At 37.2% G+C, this 21,689-nt stretch overlaps 1 protein-coding gene across 1 annotated transcript in view; it reads right to left on the bottom strand.

Annotated features, from left to right (window-relative positions):
* sntg2 (syntrophin, gamma 2) overlaps positions 1 to 21,689 on the bottom strand; it is a 144,966-nt gene that overhangs the window by 115,122 nt on the left and 8,155 nt on the right. The window contains exons 2-6 of the mRNA XM_028438657.1: positions 9,152 to 9,289; positions 8,999 to 9,055; positions 8,848 to 8,905; positions 6,523 to 6,566; positions 2,302 to 2,343 (exon numbers count right to left, since the gene is read on the bottom strand). Of these exons, the coding sequence (XP_028294458.1) occupies positions 2,302 to 2,343; positions 6,523 to 6,566; positions 8,848 to 8,905; positions 8,999 to 9,055; positions 9,152 to 9,289 (339 nt within the window). The remainder of the gene's footprint in view (positions 1 to 2,301; positions 2,344 to 6,522; positions 6,567 to 8,847; positions 8,906 to 8,998; positions 9,056 to 9,151; positions 9,290 to 21,689) is intronic.

Raw genomic sequence — 21,689 nt, 5'->3', positions numbered from 1 at the left:
CTACAGTCCCATTTTGTAAAATAAATTGTGAGAGAATCGTATCGTGAACCCAGTATCGTGAATTGAATCGTATCGGGAGTTGAGTGAATCGTTACATCCCTACTCTTAAGCGTTGGTATTCAACTTTAAAATGACAAACATGTACTGTATATCAACTCACACTATACACAAAAAACTGCATACTTACACACAGTATAAAAAATTATCTATTTAAAAATCTAAAATACCAAATATAATTGCAGTTCCCGGCTCCTGAGCAAAGTACAGTCACATGATTGTGCAAAGTTTTGTACAGTTGTGTGGAATATTTTGATTGTCCAACATCAAAGATTGCAGTTGGTTGGAAAAGGAGCTAAGAGTTGAGAGCTGTCGTATTGTCATTCCTAGATATTTAAATTTAGTAATCATTTCAATTGATGTACCATTTATCAATACAGGGGGTTATTTTTGGAAAGTACATACAGACAGTTTTTTACAGATACATTGAGGACCTCCGCAGCCATTCTGAAACACTAGTCATAGCAGATGTAGGTTGTTGAGCTGCTTGATGTTTGTTTTTAGCATGAACATAAATGACTGCGTCATCTGCGTATAACTGGCACTGTACATTGGATGGGCAGCTACTTGGAAAGGCATTTATTTAAAAACAAAATAGTAATGGTGGTAGGGCTGAGCCTTGAGGTAGTCCCAGCTGGTTTTCACAGTACACTGTACTCTGACTCATTGATTTCTATGTGTTATGATTCCATATAGTGCACAGTACGTGGAGAGAGATTGAAGTGAGACATCTTGCTGAATCAGGGGTTAATCCTCTGTCATGATTTAAAGGATGTTACACAGTGGGTGTAGAGTAGTGGTGAATGGCTGGTTGTCCCCATGATGACATGTTATATTAACACATATCAGTAAATCTGATTCAACATGAGGGGAAATAAAATGTTGAGGAAAACATGGGTAGAATTGTTTTAAACCACATTCGTTCTACAAATCTCACGTCAGCGTCCTAGATGTTTTTCAAAAATGCCTTGATAATGGGCGTGGCTCCTAGAATAGTTCAGACATACCAAGTTTTTATATATACATTTTCTTATAATATACACCTATTAACACTATAAAAGGAGACATACTGTAAGTCATTGATATCTAAATAATTATACAACTCATATAATCCACTATACATTCACCTATCCAAACATACACATACATAAGTATATACACACACATTTATATATTTTTCCCTTTAAAGGTGCAGTCCACAACTCTCAGATCCGTCTCTTCCCCTCCCTCCACGCTGCTCTCTTGCCCTGCCTCCAAACTTTCCAAACTCCCTCCCTCAGAGGAGCTAACAAGCTAACATTAGTCTGACAGCAACATCACAGTAATATAACATGTTCTGTTAAAAGCATATTACTGCAGTGCTTCTCTCTCTCTATGTGCACACACCTCAGCAGCAGCAATAACACAGTGTCACTTACAGCAGCCCACACAGAGGCTGCTGCACACACATGAACAACACATGCACTACAGAGTTCTAGTGTAACAATTACAAATCAAACATAATGTAAATCAAGCAGCAGCAATTACCTTTCAAGCAGAAAAGTCACCAATTCCAACTTCTACTCCTCCAGACCATACACTGTAAAAAAGACAGCGCTCTAGCTCTGGGAAAGGGGCGGGGCCTGTGAGCAACAGATGTCAGACAGTTATGATTGGTTCTTTTTGCTCGGTCGCGGTGCATTCTGGCAATCTGCCAAAGGCTTCACGAGCAGCAAGGGGGCGGGGCTCAATGAGTCTGTTTTTTTCACACCAACTACTAGTTTGATGTAACGCTGTCCTTACATAGTGACAGCTTTAGCAAATTTAACAAAAAGTGACTTTTATAAGAGTTGCAGACTGCACCTTTAACACTAGTGCTTTGAGAAGATACATTTTACGTTTAAATTGCTTTAAATTCAGAATTTTTTTATTCCTACACACAAACTGCTCCACAACCTGCTACCTAGTAAGTCTCAGCCTTTTCAATGAGTAGTTTCTGAATATTTAGGGACACATTTTACTGTAGGGCTACACTGTATATGACATTACATTATTATGTGTGTAGGAGGAGGAAGTACAGGGCTTCAGGTTAAAGGTCTGAAGGGGTACGGGACTGTGGAAAGTTTGGGAACCACTGGTATAGACTATGTGAAGTAGCGAGGCACGCAGACCCCGCCATGGAGTGCATTTACTGAGATGGAGGCGTGGGCAACATGCACGCACAATCCCCCCTGTAACCACACCCCCCACATCCAATATACTCACCACTTCCTCGTGTGTGCAATGCTCTACGTTTATGCCGTTGACCTAAAGAGAACAACAACATGACAGGCTTAGAGAACAGACAGAATGACTCCTCCCACACTGCGTCTGTAGCAAATACATAAATACCACATTTAACATCACCAGAGGTGGCAAAAGTACTCGTCTTCAGTACTCAAGTAAAAGTTTGAATAAAAAAAGGTAAAAATAAAAGTATTGAAGTTGCTCCTTTACTCGAGTAAAGGTAAAAAAAAGTACATGCTATAAAATGTAGCCTAAAAAGTAAAACAAATAACAAAACAGGTTTTTAAACCAGCAAATTCCATATCTTTTATGTTTTAAGAACTTGTAGAAAACTGATACATGGCAACAAGTTAAATCTGTTACCTTTGAACACCTGGTGAATACAGTACTCATTATAGATACAATTTGTAAATAAAATGTGTCGAGAAAAAAAAAAATGTGCGAATGCACAATTAATCTGGGTTAAAAACTTGAAAATATTAACCATAAACCTAAAGGACCTGCCTCACAGAAAACATCTCAAACTACCAACATTGTTCATCTCGAGTCAAGTACAGATTCCAGAAAAAACTTAAGTACAGTAACAAAGTGTTAGTGTTTCTGTGTTTAGCTTCATTGATGAACAAGTCAACATCGGAGGTTAGGACTAGAAATAACAATGTAGGGAACCAAACCCTCCAAGTTGATCTTTGACTTAGGACACTAGTTTCACCAGTCAATGGAGTCAGAGAGTCTGTCTCCTACTGTGAAATGCAAACGTGCCCCACAGGGGGATCTTCTCCCTCTTCCTGTCCGAACAAAGGAACAGGAGAATCCAAGAACAGTTTTGCTCTTGTTCTCACCTCTCTGCTACATTACAATCAAAAGGAAACAGTCAGTCAATGTTTACATGCTAAGTTTTCAAACTCTGGGCTCCGACCCCCTGCAGATGTTGTCACCTCCAGAACCCAAACCACTGGTCACACAGGACGTTGGAATAACACTAGCTCTGCTGCTCAAATGAGAACAAAGAACATGTGCTTGTTTGGAAAGTCACAAAAGAAAGGATTATTGTTACGGGTTCCTGCAGAAATTGAAATTGCAAATATTGTCTGTCCTATGCCACTCTTTTCATGTAATTCAATAACCAACAGAATGTTATTTTAAAATGTTTATCATTTAAAAGGTGCTTGAAATACTAGAAAACATCACAAAGCTTAGTTCAAGGTACTGAATGTTAACCATATGATAAAGAAAATTCCTTAACCCGAATTTAGACATTCAGGTTTATTAAGTACTAACTATGCTATTTTTCAGCCGTGTCTGGTATCTAACTGTTTCATTATAGATGATATATTAAGATATGATGTTGAAAAGATGTTATAATATATGTGAAATATGTGGAATTAATTATTAGGCATTCTTTTATGTTTAGGAACTCCCTCTGTTGTCTATGTCATTCCACTACACACCCACACTTGAGACACACCCACAAGCTGAAAGCAGAGATATTGACCAATCACCGATATGATCTCACAATGATCAACCAAGACACCTCCTCCAAAAGGCGTCTCCAAATTCTTTTTAAAAAAGACGAACTGCCCAAAACTTTAGTTTTGGACGTGGGCGTTCATGCTCACACGTGTTCCCTCATGTTTCCAGTCTTTCATTTCATTTTTCTTTTATTTGTAGTTGCATCAGTTAGACTTTTTAAGAACCTTGCTCGCAGTGAAAGCCTAAGACGCAAAGGAGCGTGCCTGAAAGCCGACCTTCCAACATCTGAATCGTGGACCAAACCGTGGTCCCTCTTAGTCTGAAACCGGCTGCGATCATCCCAGAAGGGGTTGTGGATCGGCCAATAGAATCACTGCTGTTTAACGAAACAGAACTCACGCCAGCGCAGCTATACTGCTCCACGGACGCTGGTCCTGCAAACCCAGAACGTCTCCAGGTCCAACCAGACCACATCTCAAGGTATGGACCAGTGAACAATGGACCAGCAGAACTGACTCACTTACACTACAATACAACCCCATACTTACACTCCACTCACAATCCACCACATATACAGTATGTTTGTCTGTCTGTCTTCCCTCTATGTTATGATTTTATTCTTTGATTTTACAATAGTTAGTCTAGATTAGTTTAGAATAGTGATTCACTTTACTACATGTAATCCTCACTTTTATTAGCTTAGAAATGCATTTCATCATGTTTTAATCACCACATTGTTCTCGTTTCTTACTGGATGATACAAATAAAATGTTAAACGTAATCTTTGATTCCTCTGATTCATTAAAGCTGTGATGATGGTGTAGATTTGCTGTTAGAATCCACTTCCCTGATTTAATACTTTGTTTAGTCTAAAGTAAAACTTAGACATATTTCCTCTTTTTAAAGAGGTGGCACCCAGTAATTCGTTGAGCTAATATTAATAATCATAATTAATATTCTCATTCATATAACCCATTATTAACTACCCTTATCCTCCTACAACAACATTTATTTATTTATTTATTTATTACGCTACTTTTAAACAAAAAATATGTGTATCGTTTACGGTGCAAAATGAAGAATTATACAAAATAATTAAAAAATAAATCAACCCAAGAATTTAAAATGTACCAAAGGCTCACAAAATAAATACATTATTTCAGAGTGCAAAGTCCATATTTTATGTAAATATCAGATTTATTTAATCATGGCAAACAAAATTTTGATCACTATGATAATTTGATTAATTGTGCAGCTTTACACTCAGGCACACTGATCTTATAACGTCAGTATATGTAACAGGAGCGTATTATTATTATTATTATTATTATTATTATTATTATTACAAGTGCCGTGAGATTATTTTATTTTATTGGCATGATAAAAAAAATAAAGTTTTCATTGAAGTATTTCATATAAACACTATTTTGCTGTTATGACTGAATTTATTTTCCTTTTAAAGGTTGAAAAGTGTGCGTTTTAAAGTACTCAGCCTGTTTACCTGATCACTGATCAATCACCTGCATGTGTGCAATCTGAGATGATGACATCACTGTGTTCCTCCAATCAGCAAGCTGACATTCTCGTACTAAAAGCCAAACAGGATTTAGTCATGTGATCCTGGTTAATGGTTCTTGTGTTCTATGTTCTGACACCGATCAATCAGAACCGTTTAAACGTCTTTTTTGAGCCAAAGCTTGTGAAGTGATGAAAGGATGGATTTGGTCACTAAGGGCTTTAAAATGTGTCTGAACTATACTGTATGTCTATCTGAACCTATTTTAATTAATATATCCAAAGATGACTTCAATGTCATTAGTAAATGTAAATGTGACCTATTGGAACATCCTCTCATATTGACGACCTTTTACTGAATCCCACACAGACTGCGATGTATTAGGGGTCAAGTGTTATATATTATATTATTTATATCATAATGTATGCTCAATATGCACACATTGTCTTTAAATACATGTTTTCTTTGATGTTATTGGTGAAAAACTAAAAACAATAATTGATTATTCGACACAGATCCAAGAGTGTTGAAATAACCCAAAGTTTGGGTCCAAAAGTAAAATGTAGAAGTCACATACGCTAAATAAAAATAGTTTTATATCCCAATAAAGAGTAACCTTTAAATTATAAATTAAAACATATCACATTTTTTCTTACATTCCCACATGAGCCAATGAAAATATATATATTTTAAGTATTTTTTTTTTTTCATATTTTCAGAGCGTGTGAGTCTAGAACCAATGCATATCTGTGACTAATCATTAGTGATGTGAACAGTCTATGTTCATAGCTCTAGGCTGATCACATTACAGGGAGCTGAGACATATGCTAAGTAGTTTACTGAACATGTTCCAGACCCAAACACACACTGACTTAGTGACTATATAGAGGAGCTGACATGTCCATCAGATATGATGTATAGCAGATCTATTTCTATATTCTGAGAGAGTGGGTGGAGCTTATTACTATACCATATTTACCTTTCTATGTGATGGAGTTACAGATGAACATGGAAGAAAAATAAGGACACACCCCCTAAATTGTCCACATCTCAAATAATATTCATCGAATCAAACTAAAACATACTTAATCTATTGAATAATCATAGAATGATTGGTTAAAAAAATGCGTGGGCCTTTTATGAAATGACTCAGATGTATATACTGTAATAATAATATAACTACTTGTGTATCGTGTGTGACGTGGACCAACCTGCAGCACGGCGTCCCCGACAAACAGCTTCCCCGTCTGATCAGCTGCAGGCATAAAATCAGAGTTTATTGGAAACATTACCAAATAATTGCTCTTTTTACACGTGATAATGTGATGGGAATAGCACTCAGTGTCTGTGTCGGGCTAATCTCAGCTCAGAAAGAGAAACACAGCAAAGCATGAAATGTGAAACTAATCAGTGTATAAAGTCATTTGCAGCAAAACGAGAGGAAACCATGAGAGCCCGTCAGTGAAATGAGACAAAGGTTGTCCTGGTGTCCTCATGGAAAGGACCACGAGAAGATGAAAAGGCTCCGTGAAAAAAATGTGGAACCAGCCACTTTAAACTCTGTCCCAAAAGTGAAAAGATGACATTTGTAATGTGATATAATTGCATTTATATGATTGTATTGTATTGATCATCACTGGGTTTCTTGTTGTTATTTATTTGTGTTTTTGTGAACTGTAATTCTTGAGTTATCTGACCTTCTGTTAAAGGGTGAGATGGGGAGGGGAAAAGAAAATGTGTGTGTTGAATGATTCCATTTGTGCTATTTAAAAAAAAAAAAAAAGATCTTGTTTAAAAAAAAAATAAAATAAAATAAAAATAGCTAAGCTTTAAAACCTTTGAAGTTAACAACAGCCAAAATGTGAAAACCACATAAGGAATTAATTATAGGAAAGCAGACGTGGTAAAAGTATAGATATTTATAATAAAAAATAACACTGGTAAAAGTAAAAGTATGGAAGTTCCTCCCTTACTTTAGTAAAAGTAAAAAGCTACATGCTACAAGTCAAACCAGCATCCCTTCAATAATAAAACAGAGTTTTTAAACAAGCAAATTCCATATATTTTAGTTTTACATAATAAATTAAACTTGTAGTTAAAATGTGTAAAGAAAATGAAACCAAATGAAACCCAGAGCAGCTTTAATTTCACTATTTTTAAGAAGTTGTTACATGGAAATAAATTCAACACCTGGATAATGTAGCACTTATTATAGATAAAACTCATCAAGAAAATGTTTAGAGGAAAAAAATGAAAATGCTCAATTTAACAGAGTTTAACAAAATGTAGTGTTTTTTTACGTTGTGACGTCATCTTTGAAGGTCGTAAAAGTAACGAGCTAGCATTATTATAACCCAAATGCCACTGTTGTCCCTTAAACACATTCTTGTAACCCAATGTACTAGACCTCACAGTTACTCACTTGAGACTTCATTTGGGTTCATTTATTTCTAATTTATTTATTTTCATATGTAATGTTCTTGTGTATTTATATATGTAATTGAAAATTACCAAATACATTCTAGTCGTAGGTGTTCTTATTGTTTTCTTGGGTCTCCTCCTAACCTATTAATGCAGCACTAATGACACATGTCATCTCATGTCAAGGATGTGCAGTCCACCTTTTTCATATTTCGATGAATATTTTTTGTACAAGTTTGATGCTTAAATTTATAAAAAGCTAATTTAATCAGACCAAAGCTGTACGACCTACCAGTAAAAAGATTGGTAGGGGTCAAAGTTCATGAAATATATACTTTTTTTTCCAATAACTCGGCCACAAATTGAAGTACAGTGCTCAGACTGGTACCATTGAACAACATTTCCTTTCAATGTGTGACCTTGACCTTTCACCAAGGTCATATTTAAGGTCAAGGTCAGGCTTATGTTTTTTAGATACAGGTTGTTATTTTTGCCAATTTTCAATTGCCAAATACGTTTTCCATTACAGGTCTTGCCTAGTTATTATTATTTTTTTCCCTATTGTGTCTCATTCCATCCGAAACCACCACAACAGTTACTATTGGATTATTAAAACTGTCACTGTTCCACTGTTCTTGTTGTTTGACCTTGTTTTAGGGTCTTTGGTTTCATTAAAAGGATGGGTAATATGTGTAATGTGTATTATATTTATGTACCATTGTATTCCCAAATAAAAAAGATGAATGAAAAAAATAAAACGTAAAAAATGTAAAAAAAAAAAAAAAGTAACAAGCTCATTTTTAAAATGTAAGGAGTAGAAAGTAAAAGTATAAGTAAAAAAGTTACTAAAGTACAGTACTGAAGTATTTGTTACTTGTCACCTCTGTAGGAAACAATGTATAAACATGATTTTGACTGGAGTTGGTTAGACTTTCTGAAGGTTTTCCCTGTTGGACTAATGACATCATCAGTGTGTGTCCTTGATTTATTATCAATATGTTATTATCAAATGATAAAAATAACACAAATGTACTCCCAGTTTGGACAAATGAAAAAGTTCAGTAAAAAGAAAACAATAACAATGTTCTCTCTGACACCAACAAGCACCGACTCACCGACTTGATCTTTGAAAATTTTGGAAATCACCACCGGCACTTTGTGCTCTGCTCCGCCCTGAAAGCATCAGAACATCAGAGGTGGATGAGCACCAACGTACGTGATATTGTTACATCTGTGTGCGGAAAAAGGAAAAATAGATGTGCTCACTTTGATGCTTAAGCCCAGCCCTCCGGCCGTCTGTCTCCTCAGTGCAACGGTTCTGTGCTTTAGAAAGTGGGAGTTTCTTATTGGCAAAGGGATAAGGAGAACATTGTAACAGTAGCTGGAGCGACGCAGTGGGAATAACAACCAACAACTTACATTTACTGGGAATTCACTTGCACTGGTGCAAACCACATCCAGCTTCTGGATGGTTAGCGTGTCTCTGGTCAGCTTCAGGCACACGTCGCAGCTATTGTTGGTGTCCTGGTTGTAGAGCAGAGCTATTCCACACTTCCTCTGTCAAAATGAACAACATCATTCACTTTTATCCAAGCACTGCAATTATGGACACAATGAATCTTCGTTACACTATTCACTTGTTCATTTGTGGCATAGGCTGTAAAAAGAATGGACAGGACAAGCTCCCCGGTGGAGTGAAGCTTTTATTTTTAATGTGCTCTAGTTTGCACTTCCACGTCTAAATGACGTGAAAAATCTGTAAGGCACCAATATTTTGTGGAATAATTTGAAAAAGAAAAAGGCAGGATTTTGGAAAAATCATGGGCAAACTGTAAGTTTAGAAAAATATTGTAGAGTTTCATTGAATTTATATTGTTGAAAAGTATGAGATATTTACAAGTGAATTTGTTTCAATTTAAACAATGACTCATGGTTTCTCTGCTATTTTTATTGGATGCTAAAGGGTCTGATTTTGGCCCCCGAGCCTTGAGTTTGACACGTGACTTAAGCAAAAATCACAAAGGATTGTAATTCTGTTTTTTTTTCTGGCCATATTAAGAACACAGACAGGAAACCAAAATAAAGGCCAAAAATCCCGGATTTTTTTAATTAATTTTTTTAGAGTAAAGAAAGCTTTGAAAAAGTGAAAACCTCACTTGTAAGTTTTATAACCATGAAGAGCCACTTTACAGTAATTATGTGAATATGACACATAAAAGTGTGCACATGGAATAACTAAAGATATGCCTTCTTTAGACAGCCTGTAATTAAGCAGAGACGTGCTGTGAGGTAAATGTTAATGAAGCTAGAAAACGCTCTCATCCTGAAGTTAGAGTTCACTATAAAGATTTCACAAGATTGATACAATACAATATTTTTAATATGAAGGGAAAGATAGAAGAATGAATATTGATTGAAATGTTAGTATTGATAAATTAGGATCAGGGCTGTAAAGCAGCGGGTGGAAATGTTAAATTCATTTTTAGAACACATTTCAGGGGAAATGACAATATGTAGTAGTACAGGTTTAATAATCATTCTTTTGTGTCCTGCTCACTTTCAGTGAGCGAGTGATCAGAGCACGTCCATCATTTGATTTAGTCAATGTGAGGAACCTGCTGTTGTCTCAGATATCAGTGCTGGAAATGTCATCCTAACGTACGACTCGTACTAAGTGTGACGTCTAAATGAATATGTAGTGGGGGTTGAATGACTACATCATTTTAAACAAGTCGACCTCGACTAGTCGGTTTGATCCTAGTACAGTATGTAGTGCATTTGAGATTGAAAAGTATGTGAAAAATACCCAGATATATTCGATATGGGGACATTTTGTAAGTGTGCACGGTGGGCACACTAGTCATAGGCTGCCTCTGAATATTCCCTCCTATCTCCTTTCCTATCCACTTTTCCTAAAGTGTTTAAGTGGTAGCCATGATAAGGAGGGTTCACATTCTCTAAAAATTAAGGAAAGGAGGCTTATGCTTCCTTTATAACCTCCTTTAGCCTAGGAAACACTGATGCATCCTTTACCAAAGGAAACCACATAATGATTTCATTCACCTAATCATGCATGTGTACTGTATGTCTACGTTATGTAGGCCTATGTCTTGCATAAATGTAACTATTTAATAAAATCCTACTTATTTTGGATTAATGTTGATGAGTGAGTGGAAGGTGGGTGTGAACAACCATTCTCATTGTGTTTTAGTTTCACTGTTGTTCCTCGTAGCCTGGCAACCTCTTTTCCTTTGATTTACATTCAAACCTTGTGATATTTGAGATTATATCAGTGGAAAGTGTTAGAAATGTGCTTTTAGTAGTCCTTTCTGGGAAATGTGTAGTTTTTTCACCACAGCAGATGTCACGGCCGTCGGATTATTACGTCTGGGTGCTGCGTCACCCACTTCATTTTCTCCACACTTGTCACCAGACTGGCTGAACTGATTACACAATATGCACAACTATAACACTACAATCACATCTCACTCCCACTTTAAAACAGTCGACTCTTCCCCACCCTGACTCCCTCTTCCCTATTCCCTTCCCCCTCACCTAGGTGTACAGTGGGGCAAAAAGTATTTAGTCAGCCACCAATTGTGCAAGTTCTCCCACTTAAAATGATGACAGAGGTCTGTAATTTTCATCATAGGTACACTTCAACTGTGAGAGACAGAATGTGAAAAAAAATCCAGGAATTCACATTGTAGGAATTTTAAAGAATTTATTTGTAAATTATGGTGGAAAATAAGTATTTGGTCACTTCAAACAAGAAAGAGCTCTGGCTCTCACAGACCTGTAACTTCTTCTTTAAGAAGCTCTTCTGTCCTCCACTCGTTACCTGTATTAATGGAACCTGTTTGAACTGGTTATCAGTATAAAACACACCTGTCCACAACCTCAAACAGTCAGACTCCAAACTCCACTATGGCCAAGACCAAAGAGCTGTCAAAGGACACCAGGAAAAGAATTGTAGACCTGCACCAGACTGGGAAGAGTGAATCTACAATAGGTAAACAGCTTGGTGTGAAAAAATCAACTGTGGGAACAATTATCAGAAAATGGAAGACATACAAGACACTGATAATCTCCCTCGATCTGGGGCTCCACGCAAGATCTCATCCCGTGGGGTCAAAATGATCATGAGAATGGTGAGCAAAAATCCCAGAACCACACGGGGGGACCTGGTGAATGACCTGCAGAGAGCTGGGACCAAAGTAACAAAGGTTACCATCAGTAACACACTACGCCAACAGGGAATCAAATCCTGCAGTGCCAGACGTGTCCCTCTGCTTAAGCCAGTGCATGTCCAGGCCCGTCTGAAGTTTGCCAGAGAGCACATGGATGATACAGCAGAGGATTGGGAGAATGTCATGTGGTCAGATGAAACCAAAATAAAACTTTTTGGTATAAACTCAACTCGTCGTGTTTGGAGGAAGAAGAATACTGAGTTGCATCCCAAGAACACCATACCTACTGTGAAGCATGGGGGTGGAAACATCATGCTTTGGGGCTATTTTTCTGCTAAGGGGACAGGACGACTGATCCGTGTTAAGGAAAGAATGAATGGGGCCATGTATCGTGAGATTTTGAGCCAAAACCTCCTTCCATCAGTGAGAGCTTTGAAGATGAAAGGTGGCTGGGTCTTCCAGCATGACAATGATCCCAAACACACCGCCCGGGCAACGAAGGAGTGGCTCCGTAAGAAGCATTTGAAAGTCCTGGAGTGGCCTAGCCAGTCTCCAGATCTCAACCCCATAGAATATCTGTGGAGGGAGTTGAAAGTCCGTGTTGCTCGGCGACAGCCCCAAAACATCACTGCTCTCGAGAAGATCTGCATGAAGGAATGGGCCAAAATACCAGCTACTGTGTGTGCAAACCTGGTAAAGACCTATAGTAATCGTTTGACCTCTGTTATTGCCAACAAAGGTTATATTACAAAGTATTGAGTTGAATTTTTGTTATTGACCAAATACTTATTTTCCACCATAATTTACAAATAAATTCTTTAAAAATCCTACAATGTGAATTCCTGGAGTTTTTTTTCACATTCTGTCTCTCACAGTTGAAGTGAACCTATGATGAAAATTACAGACCTCTGTCATCATTTTAAGTGGGAGAACTTGCACAATTGGTGGCTGACTAAATACTTTTTTGCCCCACTGTAACACTGCCCTCTCTTTTTATATCCTCCCTATAATAAAGTGTTTCTTATCCTTCCTTAAGGACGGCTTGTAATGGTCACAATTATGCAATTAAATAAATGAATTTATTTAATTGCAATTACAAAACATGCATTGCTGTCGTAAAAAAAATTGCACTTATATATAGTGTTGACCTTCGACAGCATGTGTAGACAAAGTGAAACATTAAAAAAAGAAGTCTTGATCAAATGATATTAGTCAAACAGTCGGAATGAGAAACTGACCCATTTATTATTAACCAATGAGTTACAGACATTTAAACATTGATATTTTAATGCTCCATTCATTTTGTGATTTTTTTTTTCTCTCTGTAAATATGATTTTTGTTATTCACATTTTAAGGCGTCAGGTTTTTTTGCTATTTTGAATTCTCCAGTTTTTGTGAAGAGGTGATGACATGATTTGGAATTGCACACACGTCTATAAAAAGGGAGTCACTAGCTGTGTTTCCATTACACTGAAATGCGCAAAATCTAAATAGCGCAATAAAAACAGGAAATGGAAACACCTGAATTAAAAAAAAAAAAACACTTAAATATCGCTCACAAGTTTTTACGCTTTCATGAGGAGGAATTTCAGACATTTCGAGATTGAAATGTGTCACAAAAGCGCCATGGAAACACTTTTTCCGCAAATACACATCACAGAATGTGACGTACATGGTCACATGACCACTTCTCTCTGAGAAAACATGACGCGGTACATGTGGACAGAAGAGGAGACCCAGACATTTCTTAGCGTTATACTAAATTATTACTGCCACATTAGACCTGAAACAACAAAAGAATACGGAGTGTTATAAGGAAGGTTGGAGCGTCCATTACAAGGCTCCTCCCCAAAACAATGGTCAATGGAAACAAGTTCAAAGCACATTTAGAAACATCGCTTTAATTTTGCCAAAATCTGTAATGGAAACCCAGCTAGTGTTACCAGTTTATACCAGAGAAGAAAGACCTCCAACATCAGATCCATTCAATCTAGGGATGAAAATAAAACCATCAGCAGCATTAAACATCCTGAAAAGACCACAAAACATCCTCAGGCTAAATGTAGCTCTCAGTGATGTCACTCTTAGAAAAATCTTAGAATTTTTCCTTGTTAGGATAAAAGTAATTCACAAAGCATCTTAGGCTCTAAGAGAAGCTCCTAAGATGGAAAACTGTTAGAAGTAGTGAGGAGGACTTTAAGAAGCCTTAAAAGTGTCTTAAACAGACAAAAAAGAGAGAAAGACAGACAGAACCAAGTAATATTCTCTACAACAGTGATTTAAGACAGTACCAGCTTATATTTATAATAATAATAATAATAATTACTATTATTATTATTATTACTATTATTATTATAGCATTTCTGGTTTGTTTTAACTATTGTGATTCTGACTTTTCTTACACAGCGTAACGTAATAGCAGCTTTGTATTTCTGCGTGATTTGTTTGCTGTACTCTCTGTCCTCACTTTAATAGCAGTGCTTCACACTCGTATCTTGTGCGCACACACAGAAGGAACGACACACTAATTATCAGAGCAATGCTTCTTCCCTTGTGATGTAATCCCAGGACGCAGTTTCCCACTTCATACTCTTCTGTTTCACTTTTTAAAGAGCTTCATTAATCACAGTAATCACTGACAGCTGTGTCTGCTCCGCCATTAATATCAAATACATAAAGTGGTAAAATGACCAATGTGGACAGTTAACAACAATAAGTAAATTAATATAATTATCTGCATGTGAATGAGGTTCAAACGTGTTAAACAAATTATTACATTTTGCTGAATTAAATGAATTTCATGACTACACATTTCTTAATGCAGTCCACGTATGGTCAGTTAATTTTATTCTCCATTCATTACTAGGAGCTCTAACAACCAATCACAGCTCTTATCAGACTGCATCATACCCAGCAACAGGTCAACCACACCTCCTCATTAAGATAAAGTTTCTGTGAACTTTTATCAGAGTTGCTCTCAGAAACTTCCTGAATCCCTTTGAAGCTCAGATTCCTTGCTAGGAATGTTGAGGCTAAGTCCAGAGCTCTGAGAAGCTTTGTGAATACAGACACTCGGCTTTCGCTCATTTGACAATGGAAGAAGTTTGGAACCACCAGGATTCTCCCTGGATCAGCTGAGGGGTTAGAACGGTGTTAAGATTTGGAGATGTGAGTCGTCCACCATCTGGCCTTGATGGTCCAGTGGTCAGACAGAAGCTACTTCTCACTAAAACAGTATGTAGCAGCTCACTTAATGATTGTCAGACTCATTAGTAAAACAAAGGAGTCGCTTTACAAGCAGTGTGTGGATGTCCTTCAGCTCAGACTGTGATTGCTGCTTCAACAAAATATTAACCTTTAATGTTTATATACATATATTTCTTTTTACAAAAATCTGTTTTTGCTTTGTCATCATAAGATACTTGTGTAGATCGCTTTTTTTAAGAAGAAAACTATGTGGTTTAGTAAAATCACGTTAGAACCAGTAGGTAACAACAGCTCAACATCCACAAACAAGGAAGACAACTTAAAATGGGGAAATCTACGCGAGTGTTTGCTCAAAAACACAGTATCCAGGACCAAGATTAAAGGCTTTTTAGTTTTGCCTGAACATACATTATACTTTATGGTCATATATGTAAAACTACATACATTAAATGTGTTCTCTGCATTTAACCCCTCCCTGAGGAGCAGTGCAGGGACTGATCGACATCCCACAGTGATGGACCAAGGAGATTAGAACCAGTGAGCCTACCAGTACAAGCATGCTCCCTTAACCACAAAGTTCCACTTTTAGTAGCCGTTATATCCCCTCGTATCACCCAGTGTTGTTTTTGGCAGCTTTTTTAGTTTTAGTCCTAGTCTTATGGATGAAAATGTTTATTTGTTTTAGTCACATTTTAGTCATTTCAAAATGTGATAGTTTTAGTCTAGTTTCAGTCAACAAAATCTCAAAAAAGGTTTTTTTCTAATTTTAGTTTGTCGTTTTATTTTTTAAAGTATTAGTTTTTCAACATCAATTTAGGTCAATAACTGTTTGAAAGTGGAATGAAGAATTACAGGTTGTTCTGAAAGTTTTTACAAATGTGGTCTAAAATCTTTAATATGTCCTTATTAGAAGATCTATGCCTAACAAGGTGAAGCATTCAGGATCACTTAGAAGCTTTTTCAGTTAAAATAACAACTTGTGCTGCTCTAAAAATCAATAAAAGTTAAAAAAAAGTTGATGTAAATCTCTTTTGTTTACCAAAAATTGATAAACAAAATCTATGAGCCGAAAAAATCTGTGAACGCAGGAGGCGACAGTTCATCTCTGCTGTTTCATAGACGACATGAGGAAGAGAAGAAGAAGAGCTCCAGTTGTACAGCACAAGTTGTTACAGTGGAGGATCCCTTTAAGGCTTTAAGAGAATGAGAGCAGCATGTGTGTGTGTGTGTGTGTGTGTGGACGAGCGAGAGAGAGAGAGCGGTAGAGGTGTGAGTGAACGTAACAGGATACGAGAGTTGGACGAATTATTAGAGGAAAATTGTTAGTAGTTTAGTTCAGTGAGTAACAGTTAATGTAATAAAAGCTGCAGCACATCTCACACAGACGTGTGTGCTGCTCTAACGCTAATGCTAAAGTGAAGGTAGTTAACCCTAAATCAACCTCCCTGTGCGTTTTCAACACGGTCAAGCTGCTGAACAGGAATGGTTACGCATGGATCAGTCGTTTCTGACCACCAAGCCCCTTTGTTGAGGCTGCTATCATGCTGTGACGAGTGACCGCAGTAGTGGGCGTGACCCAACAAGACATTGCTGATATATATTTTTTTGCTTTTGACGGACAGATTACCTGCACAGTAGGAGGATGTGTTGTGCATTTTCACTGACGTTTTCGTCCATTCTCGTCATGTCAACGAAAACTCAACCATGTTTATCGTCATGTTCTAGTCATAAGAGAGCCATGTTTAGCTCGTCACCGTTTCGTTATAGTCATGAGAAAAGGGGCGTCAACTAAATTATTGTTGACGAAAACAAAACTGTTATCGCCTTTGACATGATCTGACGTGTTTTTGACCCAATGCGACGCAGTGGTTGGATTAAACAGTGGACTATCGTCTTTAGTGGAATATTCCTGTGGTTAGAATAGGTGAGGATGACAAGAAAGCAACGTAGCAGCTCTGGTGATAAACACACAATGGCTGAAGCAGCGTTTGTCTGACTCACAATCACAATAGCTGCTTAAAGGGGACATATCATGCTAAATCCACTTTTTTAGCCCTTAAATGCATTTTGTTGTATATTTATAGTGTTTAGAAGTACAGAAAAGTTCAAATTAGTCTCTTCAGATGCTCCGTTGATATCTTTATATTCTGTTTTGGTCATATTTTTCAATCTGTTTCGATTTTTCTATTCTCTATTACGTTTTTTGAATTACATCACAGTATTTGCAGCAGAACTGCCAAATTAGTTCATCAACTCCAGGCCCAACACTTCGAGCAATCCGCCATTTTTATTTCTGGCTTTTATTTTGTAGTCCAAGCTCCAGGATGCAGAAGTTACGAGAGGATAAGTCAAAATGTTGGGTTGTTGGATGTAGTAACCCACACGCTTCATTACAACGTCTCCCAGCATCAGAACCTTTTCAAAGTGTCTGGTTGAGTTTTATTTTTTATAGAAATGTACCACATCTGTGGCACAGCATTATGTTTAATCTGATTGGTCAGCTATGACGTGATACATTATGTTTAATCTGATTGGTCAGCTATGACGTGATACATTATGTTTAATCTGATTGGTCAGCTATGATGTGATACATTATGTTTAATCTGATTGGTTGACTGTGATGTGATAGATTTGATTGTTGTCTGGTCATTTAATTTTTTGTAGTTTCACAATGTCTGTTGATCATTTTAAAACAAAAATAATAATAATTTACTCAGTAATGGTTGGGTGTAGAAATGTAACTAATTACTTCTTTTAAAACTTACTGAAGTAAAAGTAAAATCACTGATTTAGAAATGTACAAAAAAAAGTACAAGTACCAATAAAAGCAACACAGGTACAGTAACGGGAGTACTGGTAATCCGTTACTATCACATCTGTTCGTTTTAAATAGTTCGTCATTAGGCTCGGTCTGTTACGTGATTATGGTCAGTATTTATTGCAGCGGATGATGCAATAAATACTTATTTTATGTTACGCCAGGGTTTGTCATTTTTCCCCTTAGTTTCCAGTCTGTCAAAGGTTAGTTTAGTCACTTAAGTATGTCCACTGCATTCAGACAGTAAATAAAGCCTGCTTAACTACCTCTGCACCTGGGTCCTACCTCCTGTTTCAGCCTGGCCGTGACACTGATGAGTCCAGAATTATTATAAAGCCAGATATTTATTAGTTAGGTGAATGTACAGTCAGCGTTTAGAGGGATTGCTGACTAGAAATAATATGATGGTCCCAGTTTTTGACACGTAAGGCAACATAACAGATTTTCAAGCAGGAAGAACAATCAGTGAGCCAATGGGAAACGTTTTCATTAAAATGTCAACAATAATGAATCAGAAAAAGTTCAACTGTAAATTGCATCAAATGTCCAGCCTGAATAAGTTCAGGAACAAAATGAACCAAAAATTCAAGCTCCACCTTTGGCCACGCCTCCCACCTTTCATTCCCTCTTGTGTTCAGCTATTTTTGTTTGTTTGTTTTTATTTATGATTTTACCAAATTCTTCTCCTAATCATCACATTAATAAAGTTGAAGAACAGCAGAAATCGGTGCTGGTCTTGATGGAAAATCCCAAGTCCAGACCAAGACCTTTGAAATGTGGTCTCAAGACTAAGACCAGTCTGAGTACTGCAACACTTTGGGGCAGATTCACTAAAGGTTACGGGGGAATTAAAACGTGTGCAAATGTACAAAGAGCAAGTGTACAAGGTACAAACCCCACAGGACTGGGCATGTTCAGCACATCACAATACGCCCACAGTCCATTTAGTGCGTTTCCCTCTGATTAATATGTAAAGTAGGCGGATCTCATAAGGGGAGCAAAAAAATGGGAGGAGGAAATGCAAATGAGCACAATGTATTTTATCAAATCTGGAACTGTTTGCGGTGATTGCTTTCTGTGCTAAAAATAGTACGTCCCACATTCAGGTGCAAACACAGACGCTAATCGCTAAACTGAATGTTGACACACATTAGATTTTAAAGTTTATTAAACAGCATTTTTATTTGTTTGTTTAGTTTTTTACATTATTAAAAGTTTGTGCAGCAGACAGAGAAGTCCATCTGCCTCTAATTTAACTTTTGTGCTTTTGCGCACTCACCTCTCCACGTTAAACAAGCAAAATGTTCATCTAAATAGGGCGGTCTCAACCACGTCTATACACCACCTATTAGCACCCCAACCATAGTGAGTCCCCCACAGCAGGTGAGGAAACAGCGCCACCAATGGATTTAGGGACACACCTGGTTTACCACCCTTTATTTCACATCTTAGTGAATCCGCCCCTATCTACGCTACCAGCGTAAATCCTAAATAAAATAATTTCAGTACGTCTGTTTAGAAAAACCTAAAGTAACTTGGCCAGTGACTGGTGATGTTGCTCTATTTCCTAAAGTTGGTTGAAACATGGGGGAGACTTTCTATTTCCTCCATCACTTTCACACTGCCATGGCTCCACAGTCAGTGAATGATTGATTTCATTTTTCTCTTCAGTTGAGCTTCAATCCTTCTTCTTGCCCTTATCCCACCTCAACAACACGTTCCCGTTCTGGAGAATGACTCGTGAGAACATTCAGCAGGAAATCGAACTCCATGATAATGATTCCTGAACAGAAACCATCATCGAGTGACAAAAGGGCAATCGAATGTAGTGTAACTGTCACTGTGTGCTCACCAACAACAATTTAAGTTCACATTCCAAAGAGACTAGAAAATATCATTTTTCACCAAACGTTCCTCTAAATGTAAAAAGATCAATGGAAAAAAAAAAAAAGAATCATGACATGAGCGTAGGAATGCAAAGATAAATCCTAAATCTGCTAGAAATCGATGGAAATAAGAATGGAATAAAATGGATACTGCACAGTTTGTGCTTTGATGCTTAAACAATAGGTGGCGCTGCAACTGTTTTAATGATGCTTGTTTAGACGTCTCGAGCTGCATTTCCATTACCATTCAATATAAACTGGTGATGGAAGCACATTCATTTAGAAATAACAAAAGTTTTTATTCTTTCATGACAAAGTTTTTCCAGATGTTTGGATATTGAAATAAATGCTTTCTGAAGTCGGGAAATGAATAAAGGTGAGAAGATAACAGTAAGAACAAAGACTGTATGCTAGGATGGCCATACGTCCCTCTATTTTTTCACTGCATTCAAAATGTGAAAACTTTTCTTATATTTATATTCTATATGTTTTTTTTATTTTTATATATATATATATATCTGTGTTTACCTTTTCCTGGTGATAAATGAAGAATTGTGCATTTGATATGGGTTCAAAAATATACCAGTTAAAATAATAATCTGTATTTTGACTACTTTGTGTTTTTCTCCAAAATATGATCCTCATGTAAGTATGAAAGTATGTATGAAAGGAAGAGCATCATTACATCTCAATCTTTGATATTTAATGTTTTCAAATCGTTGCTTGAGTGAATATTTACACTCCTGAGCGATAAATGTTTCTATTGCTGACAAAAATGTGATGGAATTAGTTTAGAGGAGGATCGTCAGCACATCAATCCTATGCTTTTATTCCTGCTCAGCTCCAGCAGGAATCGAACCATCACATACAGTATTCATTGTTTGAACAGGCTCAAAGGCTCAGGCTCGTACAGAGCAATATTTCTTCTTTTAAAAGGACTCCTGCTGCTGTTTAGACATCTGTGATGTTCTCGAGTGGGTCAGTATTTTTAACAGGTTTGGATGAACTATGGCCAGGCACGCAGAACGTCTCCGCACCGAATAGCATGTACCACGTTTCCTAGAATTCAGTTAAATGACTCGATTCCACCGAGTAAAAAAGGCTCTAGACATCTGCTCATAGAATATCCATTTCAAATTACAGCCTGATTCAGCGAGCATTAACGGAGTTGTCATTTGTGGCGCCCTCGTGACTTGTACGGGGAAATGAGCCCCCATTTATATATTAATATGTGTCAATGATTCAATATCACCAACTGTCACAATATTTGACTCACAAATAAATGAGAAAACTACATTAATGGAAGTTGCCAAAAAAGGGGGGTGGGTATTGTGCAAGTCATAATCGTAATCTACGTTGAATTACTTTTGAAACGATGAATCACATGACTATGTTCCCATAAATTTGGAAATTGCCAAAAATGGGGGGTGGGCCCTCGACCCCCATGAGTGTCTCATCATATTCATTCATAGAGGATTCATACCAAACTGTATTCCAATCTAACAAGAACTAACGGAGGAGTAGTCATTTTTAAAAATGGGGCCCCCGGGGGTCCCCTGGCGCCCTCGTGACTTGTACGGGGAAATGAGCCCCCTTTTATATATTAGTATGTGCCAATGATTTGCTACCACCAACCGTCGTAATATTTGACTCGCAAATAAATAAGAAATTGATTTTTGTTTTGTTTTTTCTTTTGGGGCCTGAAAATCAGTCTCTGAGCGTCGATGCGTACACATCTATAGATTATATCTACCAAATTACAGTCTGATCCATTTATGAATAACAGAGGATCAGTGATTTTAACTCGTGTACACAACAACAACAACAACAACAAGAAGAAGAAGAAGAAAGTGAG

The sequence above is a fragment of the Gouania willdenowi genome, chromosome 22 (genome assembly GCF_900634775.1).
Source record: "Gouania willdenowi chromosome 22, fGouWil2.1, whole genome shotgun sequence".
NCBI classification, from domain to species: Eukaryota; Metazoa; Chordata; class Actinopteri; order Blenniiformes; family Gobiesocidae; genus Gouania; species Gouania willdenowi.
Note: the sequence above shows the minus strand (reverse complement) of the source record. Positions and strands in the feature narration are given on the sequence as shown.